The sequence below is a fragment of the Malus sylvestris genome, chromosome 6 (genome assembly GCF_916048215.2).
Source record: "Malus sylvestris chromosome 6, drMalSylv7.2, whole genome shotgun sequence".
NCBI lineage: Eukaryota > Viridiplantae > Streptophyta > Magnoliopsida > Rosales > Rosaceae > Malus > Malus sylvestris.
This window is the reverse complement of record NC_062265.1, coordinates 20531332-20550971: the sequence shown is the minus strand read 5'-3', so window position 1 is coordinate 20550971 and position 19640 is coordinate 20531332. Positions and strand designations below refer to the sequence as shown.

Here is a 19640-nt window from a genome sequence, read left to right as displayed (position 1 = left end):
CTCATTTGCCTTATGACATCATTTGCCTAGTGACATTTCTTACGAATGTAGCTTTGACTCTTTTCGTCGTCGGTTCACTGTTGCTGATGGTGAGTGAGGTACCGACATGGGGATAAATCCCCGATAGGGGCGTTTTCCCGATTGGAAACAACATTTTCAATTTCCGTTTTAAAATTTTAAAATCGGATGGGATCATCATTTTTTTAAATTCAAAAGTTTCGGTATATTCAGAAATTTCGGAATTGGAGAAATTTCTGAAATTTCGAAACATAATTGGGATTAATGAGAGAGAGAGAGAGAGAGAGTATGTAGCTTTTGACACTGCGGTGCAGACACACAAGCGATTGATTCATCTCTTCCGCCTTATACGTAGATACATTCTAATTACATTCATTAATTCCAAAGCCTGAAATGATGAAACTAATCAAATACAAATACCAGCTGAATACGAAAAGGATTTCTACGATTACAGGACCGGCATCAAGAACAAGATACTACAAGTATTACTTCTTCAAACCACAAAAAACTACATAAGTTATTAGCTTCCTTTTCTATCATCGTCTTGTGTTCTTGTTTGCAGTTTCCTATCTTCTTGTCACGCGAAAACTGATCCAGCCTTTCCTTCCTCTGATCACAACGCAACCAAATCTGAAACGACATACACTCTTCTGTCCTAATATTTCACCATGAGTTGAAAACAAGTCTGCATACTTGTAACTTCACCAAAAATCCACCCATCTGTTGTCACGGCATTCCGGCCTAATTTTGATGATCGACTTAGAGGTAGAAACATCAACACTCTAGAAGAGGTAGAGCCCTTTCGCTGACTCCTCCTTAGAGGTAGAAAGGGACTCGCGGCTGCTCCCAACAGGTAGAGAATCATGGTCAAGAAGACAAATGCTCCTCACACAAACTGTTACTCTCAAGTACAAGGGCAGACCACGAATTGTAACTGGTTTGCTCTCTTCTCCCTAAAATCAAACCATAAAAGGGAATTGTTATCCTTAATCGAAAGAAGCATTTCGCCATTCTTTGAAAACGCCACAGGCTTGTAACGCTTTAGTGCGCAAGGCATAGCTTCCTGCTCAATTGAATATAGCAAAGTCCAAGATTCTGTCACTCCGTATTTCTTCATAATCCAAACATCACTCCTGGTACCCCAACGATTCACTTAAATGCATAAAGAGCCTCCCAAGACCGCCAAAAACATCTCAGTACTGTCATCCCCATCGACCGGCGTGGGAAACTGGCAATATTCCTTGGTGGCGAGATCTGTTGGAATAAAAGCTGCTTGCAGCCTTGAGGGTTGGAAGTTGGTTCTGAAAGTTTGGAGCATTTCCAAGGCTAGTTTTGTTTAAGTTGTAACAGCTAGTTTCTGATAAGTGTAGTTGGTAAAATCCTAGTCAAGCTAGAGCAGATGTAAGGTTGGGATTTGGACTAGTGTGGGGCTGTGATTCACATATCCAGCTGTCCATTTGAAGGACATGTACCTCTTGCAATTCTGATAAGAATGCAGAGAATGTTTTGTGATCAATGTTGAACGAAATGCATCGGTCTTGCTGCAATCATTAGTAGACTGTAATCCCAGAAATTCCTCTTGTTCTTCTTTTAATTATCCCAAGTTTAACATGGCCTCAGAACCGGTTCTCGATCATTAGCTGGGTGTAGCTGTGGTTCAAGGGGAGATTTCAAAGTTTGAAACCCAGACAGCTCAAGTCTGAAACACCAAAAACCTTCCCAGAAATCATCCCCCTCTTTTCAAAATGTCTATGAACAACAGTGGAGAAGTTAAAGCTCCAGTCTTTACTGGAGAAAACTAAGGTTTTTGGAGTATCAGGATGAAAACCATCTTCAAATCCCATGACCTTTGGGATTTGGTGCAGAAAGGCTATGAGCCTTCCAAGCAGAAGGAGAAGGTGACGAAGATCCTGACACTTTAGGGATTCATGAAGTTGTAGCATCTGTCAAAGATTGTGACCGAAGGCTTGATAGGCACTCAGAGAACACAACTGAGAATGTTTTCCAAGGGCTGAACATTGGAAACAGAAATAACAATTCAAATGGACGGTCCTCTGGAAATCAAAACTTTAGAGGCAAGAAAGAATGGAAGGGGAAAAACATGAAGTGAGATGGCAAGTCTAGTGTTGTGCAGAAACAAAATGCAGGAAATGAGGCATGAAGAAGTCCCTGCAAAATCTGTGATAAGTTGCATTTTGGTGCTTGCTGGTTCAAAGGAAAACCCAAGTGCTCACAATACAATAGATTTGGGCATTTGCCGAAGGACTGCAACTCAAATGAAATTAGCAAGTCAACTTTGCAAATCAAGTTGATGAAGCAAATGTGTTCTTTGCTCAGTGTAGAATGGCAACTGTGGAGAAGGCAAACACCATTTGGTCCATTGATAGTGGTTGTAGTAAGCACATGACTGCACATGAGTCATTACTCATTGACATAGATGCATTCTTCAAGGGCAGAGTCAAAATAGGAAATGAAAATTTGGTTGATTCAGTTGGTAGAGGAACTCAAATGATTGACCAAGACCAAGAATGGAAAGGAGGTAATGCTTGTGCTTGGACTTGATGAGAACCTCCTCAGTGTAGGACAAATGATTAAACTCAAGTACTTTCTCTTGTTTGGTGATTCCATGATTGAAATCTATGATGACAGATCACTGTCGAACTTGGTGACTAGGGTACGGATGAAGGAGAACATGAGCTTCCCTCTATTTCTTAAACACTTAGATTCAGTTGCCATGAGAGAAAATGTGGTTGAAAATGCTTGGCTATGGTACAAGAGGCTTGGTCATCTTATTCACCAAAGTCTAAGGAACTGGAAGAATCAGGAGTGGGTTTATGAACTATCTGAGATAGAAGATGTGACAGAAGTGTGTGAAGGCTGTGCAATGGGAAAATAACATAGAGAACCATTCTCTACAATCCAAACTTGGAGAGCCACTGACTGGAATTGATTCACAGTGATGTGTGGTCTAATGAGGACTTCAACACTAGGAGGGAATAGGTATTTTTTGACCTTCATTGATGACAGGAGCAGAATGTGATGGGCTTACTTGCTGAGACACAAGTCCGATGTGTTCAAGAAAGTGCTTTTGAAATAAAAAAAAACTAAGAAGTGATAGAGGTGGCGAATACACTTCACTGGAATTTGATAGATTCTGTGATGACGGAGGCCTAGACAGGCAATTGACAATAGCTTATAGCCCTCAACAGAATGGAGTGGTTGAGAGAAAAATAGGACCATAGTGAAATGGAAAGATCAATGTTGCATGAGAAAGAAATGCCATATCACTTTTGAGAGAAGCTGTTAACACAGCTGTTTACTTGCTGAATTGATGTCCAAGGCAGTGGACAAGTTGACACCCCTTGAAGCTTTGAGTGGGAGAAAGCCTTTTGTGAAACACTTGAAAGTATTTAGTTATGTGTGCTAGCCCACATAACTAGCAAAAAATGTGTGTTTGTTGGGTGTGGAGGTTGTGAGAAGGGATACAGACTGTACCCTTGGTAAAAAGGCAAACTGGATATGGGAGAACAACACTGAAGTGCAAATGTCTGTACCCTTGGTTGATGATTCTTCCAACAATGTACAGCCTGACACTTAGGAGGAACCTAAGATGAGCGCAATGTATTAAAAGGAGGACGCGTAGGTGAGGCATTCCATGGATAGTCTTGCCTAAGCGTGAGGAGTGAGGCATGAGGCGAAGCCTCATGGGACCTAAACAATTTATTATATATTGTATATATAATTATATATTGTGATTAGAATACTAAAAAACTTGAATTTTGAAACAAATTATGGTGGTTTGGAGAATTTTGAAACAATTGAGGTATGAGATTGAAGTAAAATTGAAATATATGATTGGGATTGAGAATTTAGGGTTTGAGGAATTGGGGAATTGTGGAATTAGGGATGGGGTGAAATATAGTACAGAGAATCGGGTATTGGTTGGTGAAATATACAGAGAAAATAGGATATTGGGTGGTGAAAATAGCAGAGAATTGGCAGAGAAAAAGGATTGTAGTTATTATAAAAAAAAATAATAAAAGTTAGACTTGGCCAAAATGATGTCGTTTTGGGCCAAGTCTTTATAAAAAAAAAAAAAAACCTTTCTTCTTCCTTGCACGGTGGTCTTCTTCGTGAAGATGCTGCTACAACAAAGTTAAAGAGCAGAGTTTTCGAAAATTTCAGATTTCAAGCAAGATTTTGGATCACGGAATGCCCAGTCAACACCTTAGGCGCCTAAGCGCACCCTGGCGAAGCTTAGGCAAGTTTCCGCCCAATCCAAGAAAATAGAGGTGAAATTGTTGAAGCCCCGCCTCCAAGGCCACCTAGGCGCACCCTGAGGCGCGTCTTTTAAAACGCTGGATAAGCGCTACGATTCAATCACCTGTTCAATCTCCTTAATCTTATCAGATGTCAACACCTTAGACTATAAGTGGGAGTCCTTAACTCACAGGTTTACAAGATTCAACCCCAAGTTCAACTCCTATAGAATGAGGAGTTAGAATGAAATTTATGCTTTCTGCAATTTTTGTGTCGTATAACCAGAAAACTCTGAAGAAGCCAGATATGATGTAACATGGAAGAAATCAATAGAGGATGAAATCTCAACTATAGAGAAGAATTCAACTTGGGAATTAGTCAATAGACCAAGGGACAAACCTGCCTTTGATGTTAAGTGGGTGTACAAGACAAAACTTAACTTGGATGGGTTTGTGCAGAAGAACAAGGCAGGACTTATTGCCAAAGGGTACTCACAACAGCCTGGAGTTGATTTCAATAAAACCTTTGCCCCAATGACTAAGTTGGACACTATTAGAACTATAATAGCCCTGTCAGCTCAAAAACATTGGAAATTGTTCCAATTGGATGTCAAAACTCAAAAACATTGGAAACTGTTCCAATTGGATGTCAAAATAGTATTTCTCAATGGAGTGCTGGAAAAAAAAGTTTACGTTAAGTAGTCAGAGGGTTTTCAAATCAAAAATGCATTTTTCTGGATCTTTCTTCTCTTTTCTACTTCTTTTGCGATTTCTATCACTTCTCAAACTCTCTCTTCCCGTTTCTTCCCTCATTGTGAGCCACAACCATCACCACCTCCAGACTTGTTGAATTAATCACCCAAACCACCATCAAATTACTCTTCTGGACCCTAGAAACGTGAAACCATCATTTGTTTCCTGAAAATCAATTCACAGACAGGTTCTAAGAACATTGGTTTGAGCTGTACTTTTCCTGTTAATTTCAAGCTATTTTCTGGCAATTTCTTAGACTTGAAACAGGTATAATCTTATTCTACTCATCTCTAGCTTCATTTTGACATAAAGATCGTCCAATTTGGTGGAGTAATGAAGAACTTGTAGGCCTTTGAAAATTATCCATATTTTTGGCCTTTTTTTTTTTGCGAAATTTGACGACAATCACTGCGGCAGACAGTAGACAGCGACGGTGCCGACGACTAGAGAAGAGAGTAAGAAGGCATGAAAGATTTTGTTAACCTTGAAATATTTCCTAACGCAGTTAGGTATATACCTTGAATATTATGTTAGTTTTGACGAAATTTTCCATTTGATCTCAGCTCGGGCATGGGAGCACGTGGTAGCGTGTGGCCAAAAACCCAAAATGTCTTTCCTAGCTATTTTCAGTGCCTTGAATCTAATTTTCCATTTGATCTCAGCTCGGGCATGGGAGCACGTGGTAGCGCGTGGCCAAGAACCCAAAATGTCTTTCCTAGCTATTTTCAGTGCCTTGAATCTATTTTTGGCATCCATTTAGTGAAATTCAACCGTTTTAACCTAGTTTCGTAGTTGACCGCCACTTAAATTTATGATTCACGGAAATCTGATTGTCGAATCGACATGAAATTTTAGTATGTTGTTCTAGAAGCATAAGGAGACCCTTAGGAAGTTATGGATAGGAAATTCGACGTGCGAATCTTCTGGGTAGAGTTACATAGGGTTCTTGACCCTACCGTTAATGGTTGACCGATTGTTGACTTTTAGTCAATGTAAACCGAATCCATCTAGAATGTCCTAGAGGACATGTAACGTCAAGTTATGATTTTGGTCAACGTGAGCCAAATCCATGTAGAGTGTCCTAGAGGATGTGCATAACGTAAAATTATATGTTTTATTGCTAAAATTTTGAGACATGACTTGATTTTTTGTTCTGTGCGACAATTTTGTACATGTGTGCCTTGATCATTGTTCTAGGGTGCATTAGCATAGATTCTAGGTGAGTGACTGTAAAATGTGTGGTATCGATTATTACCCTGAAAATTCATTTGTTAGTATCTTTGGTGGATACAGCATGGATTTATAAATGTGTTTTCTACTATATTGTTGTTTTTTAAATTATGCCATTGATCAATTCTATGCAATGTGATTTAAAATGTATAATTGAAATGTTTATGAAACATCGATCTATTTTATAAAATGTGATTTGATATCCATATTTGAAATGTTTAAGAAACGTGAGGGCGAGTAGGGAACCGTTAACCCATGGTTATGGGGAGTTGTTGCTTTGAATTTGTGTCATGTCCCACTTTGTTAAGCCGTTGTAAACTATGTTCCTTGAACTCTACTCGCTTTCGTTGAGTGGTCTAGTTCCCTACTATGTCTGGATTTCGTTGAGTGGTCTGGAATTGTATTCTGTTAGGTTCTGTTGAGCATTCCGAAACTCTGTTGAGTGGTCCGAAATCCCTTTCCTATTTGGTTCCGTTGAGTGGTCCGAAATCCCTCTCTTATTCAGTTCCATTGATTTGTTTATTCCTTGGATTTAGTCTAGATTTTAGAATCATAGGAGTTGTAGGCTTCAACCAAACTGTGTCGATTTAGAGTGAGATTTGAGTATATTTATGAATTATAGATTTGATAACCTTTGTGGTTGATTTAGAAAGGCCAATGGATACCTGGGTGACTCATTCGAGATTTTTGGTGTGTTTATAAACCAGGTCTTTTTCCATTTGTCCGTCTGTTGATAACATCCAAGATTGTGTATTTCAAGTCATTATCATCATACAGTTTCTTCATCTTCGACGCTTTTGCAGAACTTTTATAAAATATGATTTGATGAAAGTTGTTTATAAATTGTGGTCGATGGACTTGTTTTATAATTATCACATACGCTAGATTATTTTCACTCACACTAGCTTCACAGCTTATCCGAGTTGTTACTTTACCTGATGCACCATCCGCTTAGTGTAGGAGGCGATTGTGTAGGTGAAAGGTAGTAGAAGCTTTTGGGGAAGTAGTTCAAAGTTCAGAGTACAAATATTGGAGTACTTTGGTCACCCCTATATTTTCCTTATGTTATATTTTTGGACTTTCTTTTATGGGTTAGTTGCTTTTGTTGTACAACTGTTATAATTGTTTGTGACAGAATTCACCAACTTATTTTATTGTGAATTTCAGTTCATTATTTTTTGTTTGTAGTTCCTCGCACCCCTACAGTCGAGCGTTATGTGTCAATCCTAGACGTATGCCGAGATCGGGGCATGACACGCTTTCTTGTGCTAATATTTTCACCATTTTGTCTCATTTTTGTTTATTTAATCAGGATTTTTTATTAATAAGTTCTTATCATGACAATCATGAATTTGTATGATCTCAAATTATATAAGATTTGGGAGCACTCTAGTATTTAAAGGAACTATCGATAGAAATCCATTGATATCCAAGTGCAAATCTCCGAGCCATGTCACCATAATTGTTGTTTTCTTAAGTTTGTAAACCTAAGTGCAATTTAGATGAAAAAGAGGTTAGGATTTCAAAGAAGTATTTTCATGTTTGGCCTCCATCGGGACCTATTTAATGAGTGGGAATCCACGTTGGTTTGAAAACTATGAGATTTGTCCACGTTTCATTGAAAAAAAAATCTAACCATGAATGCCATATAGACATTTAACTGTTTTTTTTTTTTAAACTTGGGATGTAACGAAAGTGATATTTTCTACATGTTGGTTACTGTCACAGCCGTCCTAGAATATTCAGTTTCGATGGTGTGAAATGACTATTTTGCCCTCGGACGCTTTGTGTGATTGTGTGATTTAAGTTTGGAAGTGAACTAATGCCTTAAGTCCCTGATATTTGGAACCAATTAGAACTTCAAGTTGTTATGGTTTTGTGGTTGTTTGGAAGTCAAACAATTTTGGACACACACACACACACACACACACACACATTCCAACTCTTTCTCTCTCTCCTTCCAGTGCACTCTCTCTCTCCTCCCTCTCGAATTTCCTCCATTGTCCGTACAACTGTACGGACAATCCCTCAAACTACATCAAAACCTCACGGATCAAACCATCTAAGGTCACCACTTTGTTCCTTGTGTTCTCATGAGTCAAGTGATACCATTGTTTTTAAGAAAGAACGTCAAGAACCCTAAGTTCCATAAGCTCCAGCGAGGTAAATAGTGACTCGATCGTGATCGTGGGTGATCTAGGAAGTTTGATGTCACAGCCCATCCCGAGAATTAATTATCGTGGTTGTGAAAAGACGGATTTACCCTTGAGCGTTGGACGTGTGTTTGTGTTTGGGTTAAGGAATTGGGTCAATTAGTTATATTCCTAACTAATTGGACCCAATTAGACCAAAAAGGATTAAACAATTTGATTGGTGTGTATTTTTGGACCACACACATCCATACCCTTCTCTCTCTCAGTCCCGTGCCCTCTCTCTCATTTCCCAGACTCTCTCGTCTCTCTCATTCGAAATCGTACGGACAAACCTCCAAAACCATTGAAACTTCACGGATCGTGGTCAAAGTTGGCACCATTGTGTTTGTGAAGCGCAAACGAGTCGATTGGCACCCATTTCAAGTAAGGATACCTTCGAAAACCCTAGTTTTTCTTAACCCCCAATTTATGCACACGTAATTATGGATATTTTTGGGAATTTGAAGCTTGTAGGAAGCTTAGTGAGGTCCCAAGGAAGCTCGGAGTGCTTCATTTGAAGGTTTTGAACATCGGGATCGTGTGGACGAAGTTTGGCCGGTTTTCTTGGAATTCTCCAGTGAGATTCCGTGACTTTTAGAACTTTTAAATTAGTATGATTGTGTTCTACAAGTTAAGAGCTTCATTTTGGTATAAATTACGTGAAAAATGGTGCAAAAACGAGAGAGAAATAGGCAGTTGTAGGTCTGCCCAGAATTCGGCACTGGTGACACAGTTCCGGCGTCTGGAGGTTGAAGGTAATGCGCGTGAGGGTGCGTGAGGCCGTGCCCTCCCCAGTGCGTGAGCCATAGGAAATTTTTTCTAAAAATATCACGATGTTCGTGAAGTTGTGTAGATCACTGTGGTATATTCATGTACCCAATTTGAGCAATGTATGAGAAGTTATTAGCTAGTTTTGTATATGTGCTTTAAAATAACGTTTTTATAGTTAATTCACATATAGGTGAGACTTATCCCGAGGACGTGTGTATCCACGGGCGATTCGGGGGCTACGACCCTTTGACATATCAGTGAGTGGGCTTTTGTTTTCAGTATATATTTATATACTTGATATATTTCCTAGAAATGCATTTTTAAGGAAAGTATGCTTTGAAATAATATGTCAAATGCTTTTATATTCTGAATATGCATTTCATGGTTGCATATATATATAAATGTGGTGCTGTGGAGGCACAGGTAAGTTCAGGTAAGTTATGTTTGGCTATGTGAATCATGAATGATGTGATATGTGATTGAATGATGTTGAGCTCATGAAACTGCACCTAGGGTGATTTTGATTTAGCCAGAGATATAAAGTACATGCCTGTTTATTTACATTACCTCCTGCACTATATGTTCATATTGGATCAAACTTAAGTGCACAGTCTTGTCATACAGACATTATTCATGGTTCCGACTCATAGGTGATTAGCGATTTATTGCCCGACTATTATGAGAGAATAGGGTTGAGCATAATTATATTTCACCCAATCTTGTCGTACATATCCTTCTTAGTGGTTCTGACTTATGTACAATATATTGTCGTATAGGTCATTGTAATGACTCCGGCTAGATTGACTTTTGAGCTATGAATTCAGCTGTACATACCACCTCAGGGGTTCCGACTAACATATCATAGTTCTATGAAATCATTCTTACTTGGATTGTTTACTTTGTTATATTTTGGCATAGCATACATTTGAATATGATTATGTGAAGCATGAATTGAATTGATATGATTATATATATATATATATATATATATATTATGTATATGCTTATATTATGATTCTGGGAAAAATTATACATGTTTTACAGTGAGGGGTTAGTATATTGATAAATGAAATGGTTTTGTAAAACATTTGTTTTTGCCTACTCACGTTTTCTGTTTTGCGTCATTCCAGGTTTTAAGTAAACTTGCTGTTGGTGGCTTGAGGACGTCGGCAGTTCTGACTTATCCTAATAATAGTAGGACATTCCTGGTACTGTATAACTAGTACTTGTCCTACTGGACTGCACCTAGACTTTTATGCTATGATTAGGAGTGTTTACTGTTGTAACTAACTCCTATCACTTTCTGTTTAATAGTGCACCCTAGTAATTTGATTTTCAATTATTCGTATAATTCTTATCATTATCGCTTCCGCACTGTGCACATGGCTACGTCACTCTCACGTGACGGCCAGCATGCCTTGATCTCGGTCGGGGTGTGTCATTTGAGGACTCAAAAAGGTATTGTCCTAACTTCCTTGACATTTTAGAGTAGTTTCAACGTCGGTATTATGAAAAACTAGAGAACGCCGATTTAGAGCACTGTTCACATGGTCGTATTTATGGACGTTTCAGGAGATTTGAAGCTTATAGGAAGCTTTAGAACATCTTTACGAAGCTCGGAGAAGAAAAACCAAGTAATTTGGACGTCAGGAACTGGAGATTGGCGAGTTTTAAGTTTGGCTGGATTATCGTGGATTTTTCCGGCAAGATCCCGTGAGTTTTAGGTCCTAAAACTGGTAGGGTTTTGTTCTACTTGTCTTAAGCTTCATTTTGGTATATAATTCGTGAAATTTGGTTGAAAAATGAAGAAGATATAAGGATTTTAAGTTTTTCTAGTTTCTGGTGACGGCGACGGTCGCTGGAGTTCGAAGGTAGGGGATGAGGGAATATTCCGTCAACTTTGACGGAATATTCCTAACGGCGTTGGTTAGTTTTAATGGTTTCTGTTACTTTTAACGGAATATTCCTAATGGGGTTAGGGGATTCCGTTAGGGTCCCTGCGCGTGTTGCAGTGCCCTTGCCGGCGTGTGGATGTCGGAAATTTTTTCTAAAAATGTGGGGATGTTCGTGAGGTTGTGTAGATCACGTTGGTATATTCAAACATCCTATTTGAGCAATGTATGAGAAGTTATTAGCTAGTATTGGTTATCTGCTTTAAATTAACATTTTTATAGTTGTTTCGCATATAGGGGAGACTTATCCTGAGGACGAGCGCAGTCAAGGGCGACTCGGGGGCAACGACCCTTCGACATACCAGTGAGTGGGCTTTTGGTTTTCAGTATATATTTATATACTTGATATTTTCCCAGAAAATGCGTTTAAATGAAAGTATGTTTTGAAATGGCATGCATATAAATTTATATTCAAAATATGAAATAGTATATGATGCATAATATATAATTGTGGTGTTGTGGACGCTTAGGTAAGCCCAAGTGAGTTTATGAATTGTGAATGTGAATAACGGTTGTGATTATTTGGGTAGCATAGAGCCCATAAACCTGCACCTCGGGTGATTGTGATTTGGCCAGAGAGATAGTACATGCCTGTTTATGATGTCACTTCCCGCACCATATGCTCACATTGGATCCAATTTAGGTGCACAGTATTGTCGTACAGACCATTATAGGTGGTTCCGACTCGTAGGTGACTAGCGATTTATCGCACAACTTATAATGAGAATGTAGTAATAAGCATAATTATATTACACACAGTCTTGTCGTACAGACCTTTTAGTGGTTTCGACTTGTGTGCAATGTAGTGCTGTATAGGTCATTTGTAGTGACTCCAGCTAGATTGACTAATGAGCTATGAATTCAGCCGTACAGATTTCTGGAGGGGTTCTGATAGGAGCATATTTATGCGACTGAGTTAGCTTGTTCTCATGCATTTATGTTCTTATTTCTTAGTTAATTATGTATTTTAAGCTATTTTCGTGTGTTTGTAGGTCCATAGGCCTTATAAAGCAATAAGATGCATTTTGGTGCATTTTGGAGCAGTTTTGGGCTTGGAAAGAATAGCACATGCATGGAGCAAGGTGGATGGACGAAATTGAAGACTAAAGAGGCTAGGAATGTGCTAAAGAGAAAGAATTAATGTAAAAAGGACAAAGAGCTCAGCCACAAAGGGGTGTCACTCCACCATTCACCTTTCCATCATTGTCGTGCACCACCATTGCACTCCCTTTGGATTCCTATGCCGTGCATCATCATCCATGTTCCCTCCATTGACTCATTTGTTGCATCATTCCACTTCATTTCCTTTGTCTACCATGTGCACAATATCCTTTCACCTCCTTGCACTTATTGATTCACCACTTACTTACCTTTCCACCCATGCCATGCATAATCGCCCTTGTCCCCTCCATCATTTCAGATTTCATGCATCATTACATTGAATCATTGCACTCAATTGCTACACCATTCCTTGTTCCCTCCATCATTTCAGATTCATGCATCATTACATTGAATCATTGCACTCAATTGCTACACCACTCCATGTTCCCCTCTATTGCCATGCACTTCCTCTATAAAAGGAAGTGTGTGTAACATAAATTTAGTTCATACTTGGTTAGAGCATTCACTCCCATTTCAACACAACCTTCATCCAAACACATCCATTCATCTTCACATCAATTCCTCCATACAAACAAACATTCAAACACTCACCAACACCTTGTGCCGTAGCAAAGGAAGGGAAGGAAAGTGCTTTGATGTGCTTGCTGTCCAACTTTGGATCGTTGGAGCGTTTAGGTGTTTTCTTTCTTTTGTTTCTAATGTTTAAATTCATTTCCTTTCGTTTTGTTGTAAATATGAGTGGCTAAACCCCTCTTGGCTAGGGGTGATTTCAAAGCCATGATTATGTGTGCAATATAATTTGATAAATTCCAGTTATGAACTTTTGAATCGTGAATGCAATTGGCTTAACTATTTGATTGATAACTTATTTGTATTTGTTAATTAAGGGTCGACACTTAATTGGCATGCATAAATCCGTTGCTAGAATATAAGGAAGTTTCACATAATCGTTACAAACTTATATTCACATGTAGTGAATGTCGCTTATAAACGATCGCGTTAAGTTCAATTCCTAGCATGAGTGACATGATGTCATAGTTGCAAGTGCTTTGTCAATGCTTATGATTTTCATTAAACATAATGATCATTGATAGTATCTCTATTATGATGTCATGTAGGGAACTTTTGAAGAATGTTTTGGGTTGTCGAATGATGTCATCCAATCCAATAAAACAAGGAAAATCTGAGAGTTAACTAGTGATGTCACGGTTAATTTAGGGCATTGTCATTCATAATTCAATGAAGTAGTAACTGGAAATCGAGTTGTTTGCATACATATCATGTGTGGAGAAAAAACCTCTAGCTATCCCATCCATCATCTTATTTCTCAAATTTGTTTTACAATCTGTCTAGTTTTTCATACTTGTTTGTTTGTTTCAACTTCGTCCAAAACTCAATTCCCCTTTACTTTAGTGTGTCTAATTAGTTATAATATGTTTTAATTTGTGTTTTTAAATGTTTTGATTCAAGTAAAAGTCAATTTTCGTCCAAAGTCATTCCTAGTGTCTAGTTTAAGTTTATTTAGTTGTTTTAAGCTGTTATGAGTATTTTAAGTTTGCTTTGAGTCTTGTGAGTCTTGTTAAGTATTTTTAAGTTTAGTTTTATGTTTTTGAGTCAGTTTAGACGTTATTAGCAAACCCTCCTAATCCCTGGTCCAGAACGATCCTTACTTATACTTGTACTACAATTGTCAAAAGAAGGTTAAATTTGTGTGTTAAGATAAATTTCACATCAGGTTCCTGCTAATGTGTTATTTCCCATGAATTTATTTTCACCTGAGTTACTTATCCTGTTTCTATCTTGGCATGACATACTTATGATTATGTGTAACATGATTTGAATGGATATATATATATATATATATATATATATATATATATATATATATATATGTATATGTTAATATTTTATTTCTAGGAAAAAGTATACATGTTTTACAGCGAGGGGTTAGCGCTTTTGAAAGTTAAATGTGTTCTCAAAGCATTTGTTTTTGCCCACTCACATTTTCTGTTTTGCGCCCCTCCAGGTTTTAGGTAGACTTGCTGTTGGTGGCATTGAGGATCTCGGCGGTTCTGACAGAATAAAAATTAGTAGGACATCTTCTGGTACTGTATAACTAGTACTCGTCCTAGTAGACTGCACCTAGACTTTCTATGCTCTGATTAGGAGTATTTACTTTTGTATCTCACTCTAGCATTTTCTGCTTATTAGTATACACTAGTAGCTTTTGGTTTTTATTTATTCGTATATTTCTTATCCTTATTGCTTCTGCACTGTGCACATGGCTACGTCACCCTCACGTGATGGCCAGCATGCCTCGATCTCGGTTGGGGTGTGTCAGTTACTCTTTCGGAATATTTAAAAAAATTGAGACTAATCTGGAATCACATCAAAAGATTGAAGAGTTTTAGATGGTGTATTCAATTGAGATTTTGAAAGATTTTAATGAATTTATAAATCCATGTAGTTTAAAGGGGATTAATTGATTTGTAGAGATTTCATGAAATTTTTTGATTCAATTCCTTCAAAATATCAACGAGAGAAGTGAAATTTGTGAATGCTTAAATTGCATTACGAAATCTCACTAATTTCCTCAAATTCCTCAATTTTTTTTCCTAATACATCGATATTTTTACACTAGGGGAAGGAGGAGTTCGGCTAAGTCACACAATGGGCAGTCTAAATTGTTATCGGATTCGCCATCCACGAGATTCAAACATAAGACCTCTCACTTCTAAGCGAAGAAGAATACATCAGACCGTGATACTGAGTGACAAATTCCTCAACTTTTTAAAATTCTTTAAAATAAAATCCTAATTGAATATATCTAGAATGTTATAATTTTTTTTGAAATCCTAATTAAATATACCCGAATTTTTAAGGATTTAAAAAAAATGAAAACTAATGAAAAGGGCTTGAAAACTTTGAGTTTTAACGATAAGGACAAAATAAAGGGTAAAGTGAATAGTATCATGATTGATTTTTTAGTGTAAAAATATGATTTTTCGTTAAAGTGAACAGTACTATAAGCTTTTTGTTAAAATTCCATTTTAAAAATTTATCTTAAAATTTTGATTGAATACTCTAAATTCTAGAAACCAAGTTAGAGAGAAGAATATGCTTTTCCCCTTTCCAGAGCAAAGTCCCAAAAATCTATTACTCTAAACGAGAATCTAGCTCATTACACCACATATATATATTTATTTTTAATGAAATACAAGGTATATTATTAATTTATTATTATAATAATATTCCAAACTTTCCAACGAAAGCAAGTTACATATTAGTATTACTACATGGTCCCAGTTGGACGGCTTCAACACCCATTTTCCTTTGTTACAAACCTGGCAAGTTTAAAAAGGAAAATGGGTGTTGAAGCCGTTTTCCTTTTTAAACTTGCCAGGTTTGTAACAAAGGAAAAATGGGTGTTGAAGCCGTCCAACTTGGACCATGTAGTAATACTAATATGTAACTTGTTTTCGTTGGAAAGTTTGGAATATTATTATAATAATAAATTAATAATATACCTGGCAAGTTTAGCTTCAAAAAAAAAAAAACACCTGGCAAGTTTAAATTACCAATTTACCCAAAAAAAGGACGCGGGCCGCGAAGATTCTCTCCTCAATCGTGCAACTTGCATGAAACCCCGTCTTTTTGTCCTCAACGGCCGAGAGAGATATTCCATTTTCAATGGACACTTTAAATTTTCGATGCTTTGCTCTCGTCAGAACATTTCTTTAAAATCACACAAATATCGTGAGAAGTAAGTAATGCTACACTAATTATTTTTTAATATTATATTTCTACTATCTTTTTAATAAAAATAGATCTAGTACATGTGTAAGTCACACCAATTTAAAAACAAATAGCACAAATGAGGTATATTTTTGATGAAAAAAATTAGAAAATAAGAAATAAAAAAAATAAAAAATAGGATTTAGGATAGGCTTATTATATTGAAACCCCTCATATTGTTGAATACATTTCACGTACTTAATACATCACACATTTGCTTTTTTAATTAAAACTTATCTTAATACACCCCATTTACTTTCCTATAATACTCTCATACCCCACACTCTCACCATATACCTTATATTTTCTACGAACACCCTACACTCTTCAAATCTTAAGTGCAAATACAAAAGGTCATCCAAAAGTACGTTCGGTGTAAAGTTGAAGCTGGTGTGATTTCAATTTTTCTATCGAAGTGATGCCAACAATTGTTTGATTATTTGCATGTAGATGTGGAAGATGATTTTCGCATCAGTGGATGAAGAAGATGAGGAGGATAAAAATCCAAAAAAAATATGGCACCTACAAAAGTGTAGAGCTTTATATAGAGTAGGAACAATGGCACTGGGTACTGGGGATTAAATAAATATTAGGGTTGATGATGATGATTCCTCTTCTTTTTATTTGATCGAATCATGGAAATGGATTTAGTTATTGAATCATTGAATTAGAGGAAGAGATTAGGTTGTTACGTTGCTTTTAAAATCAAGGGATCTTTGTGATATAATGTGGCTAAGGTTTATTAGGTGTGTGATTCTCATCATCAATCATATTTGTTTTTAATGAATATCATTCATAAAGTAATTATATGCATGCCGATGTCGTTGAAATCATTAAAATAATGAAAATACGAAGTCTTACCTTATGTAAAGTTTTCGAAACATTGATTTCATATTTCATTCGTCAAGACTAATTTTTCAAATTAATGTGTTTGTAGTTTCATTAATTTTACAATGGAGTATGAGAGTGGTTTTGAGAGTTGAAGAGATAAATAAACTTGGGATATACATGTGAAAAGTAATTTGGATTTTTATTTTTTTTAAAAATTTATAAGGTCGAAATTGTTATTACGTGTTATGTATGCAAGTTATTTAATATTAAATTTTAATGAGAAGTGTATTCAGTGATATGCTAATAAAAAAGCATTTAGGATATATTGTTTTTTTAATTTTACCACCACCTTTGGTTGACCGCAAAACACAAAACACGTCTGTGGTCATACCTTCTAGAAGTCAAAGAAAAAGAAGCTCAGCCCCTTAAATACCAAACGCCCACAATTTCTCCACTACCAAACTCCACCTCCTCCAAAGAGACCGCCGCCGCCGCTCTTTTCCACATTTCCGATCCTACCCTATATTCCTCTGCCAATTTTGGCTTCTGGGTCGTTAAGAAACTAGGTTCTTCGGGGCAATTCGGGAACAAAATATGCTCAAGTTCATGCCGCCTGCCGCCAATTCGGGGCTTCCCAGAAACGGGTATAAGCATACCAAGTCGGAGTCCAACATCGCTACCATAGACGTTGGCGGCCAGCTCTTCCAGACAACCAAGCAAACCCTGAACCTTGCCGGGCCGGACTCGCTCTTCTCCCGGATTTCCGAGTTGGCCTCAGCTCAACTCGCTCCGCCTTTCATGGATCGAGATCCGGAGCTCTTCTCGATCCTCCTCTCGCTTCTCCGAACAGGTAATTTGCCCTCAAAGGCAAAATCCCTTGACCTCCAGGACCTAATTTTCGAATCCCAATTTTATGGCATCGAAACGTTTCTGATGAATTCGCTGTCGAACCCATCGCATTTCGATGCTTTTAACCTCGAAAAGTCTTTGATTTTGCCCCTGAACGGCAGAGACTCGCCGTCGTCGATTGCCACGACGCCGTTTGGTTCTGTCCATGTTGCTCACGGCAGCAAAATCACGTCTTTTGATTGGTCGCTGAGGAAAAAGTCGACGATTTTGACCCAATTCACCGCCGTCGATTCGATGCTGGCGATATCGCCGAGGACGGCCGCGGTGGGAGCCACCGACTTCTCGGGGCTTCAAATTCTTGACCTTGAAAATGGGTTTGTGAAGGATACTCTGAATTGGGAGAATGTGACTCGGTCCGGGTCAACAGTACAAGCAATTGGGTCATCGCCTGAGTTTCTCTTTTCTAGTTTTGAATCAGTTCGGAGGAACTCGAATTCAATTATGATGTATGATTTGAATAGCTTGAGCCCTGTTAGTGAGATTGGTCATTACGAAATTTATGGTGCCGAGATTAACTCAGCAATACCGGCCACGAAACTGAATTGGGTTTCGGGTTATGGTCTGTTGATGGCGTCCGGGTCTCACAGTGGACCTTCAGGAGTTTTGGGCAACATTAGATTTTGGGATACTAGGTCTGGCAATGTAGTTTGGGAGATACAAGAGAAAGTTGATTGCTTTTCCGATGTCACGGTTTCAGATAACTTGTCATCAATATTCAAGATTGGTGTGAATACAGGCGGGATGTTCTTTGCGGATTTGAGAAACATGGGTGCGGAGAATCCATGGGTTTCTCTTGGCGAAACGAAGAAAGTAGTAAATGGGAAGAAGGAAGGTTCCGGGTGCAAGATTGAAAGTCATGGAAGCCAAGTCTTCTGTAGCAAGGGAGGAAATGTAGAGCTATGGTCAGAGGTTGTGGTGGGCTCTAAGAACAGTAAAAATGGGACAGAGGTGGAAAGGCTCTTTAGGAAGAATTTAATGGGGAGAATGAAGGATATGGGCGGTTCCAGGATAACAAACATGGCTTTCGGAGGGAATAAGATGTTCATGACCAGGAAGGATCAGCAAACTGTTGAGGTCTGGCAGAATTCAGCTCGAGGTTTTTGATCCCAATAGAATTAGTTGGGAATTGGTAGATCAGTGATGATATCAATGATATCATCCAGAATAAGTCACATTTTGTTGTAACATTATTTCGTCGCTTGATTTGTTTGTAAATGATCTTAGCTTGTGAAGTATATCATTCTTTTGTGTGATACTTTTAGCAAGTTTGCCAATTGAATATAAATGATATTGTGAACACGGAAAATTCCTAAAACGAAAGAGATAAGAACAACGTGCACAAACAAATATTAAGTATTTGATGATTTTGGGTTACAATCTCTCTCAACTTGATCCTCTGATTCGATCTCCGTAAGGTGTTGATTTGTGGGTGTTTCGTTGATCCAAGGGCCGTCGAGGCTTAATCTTGGATGAACAGTTGGAAGTTTCTTCAAAGGGCCGTGGGCTTGATCTTTGAAGGTGGATTTGAGCGGATCTTCAAGGGCTTTTGGGCTTGATCTTGAAGAAACAGTGATGAACAGATCTTCAAGTGCTTTTGGGCTTAATCTTGAAGAACGGTTGGATGTGTGGATTTTGTCGACGTTTGTTGATCCAAAGGGCCGTTGGGGCTTGATCTTAGAAGAACGATGAACGAAGAACACTTTCTTCAAGGGCCGTCGGGGCTTGATCTTGAAGGTGGATGATTGTTGATCCAAAGGGCCGTTGGGGCTTGATCTTGGATGAACGGATGATGAACGATGGTGCTTTCT

At 38.0% G+C, this 19640-nt stretch overlaps 1 protein-coding gene across 1 annotated transcript; it reads left to right on the top strand.

The window, feature by feature from the left end:
* The first annotated feature begins 17358 nt into the window (after positions 1-17358).
* Positions 17359-19138, top strand: LOC126627121 (BTB/POZ domain-containing protein At5g41330-like). The gene has a single exon (XM_050296546.1). It carries the CDS (start codon positions 17518-17520, stop codon positions 18934-18936), a length of 1419 nt encoding a protein of 472 aa, XP_050152503.1. The 5' UTR covers positions 17359-17517; the 3' UTR covers positions 18937-19138.
* The last annotated feature ends 502 nt before the right edge of the window (positions 19139-19640 follow it).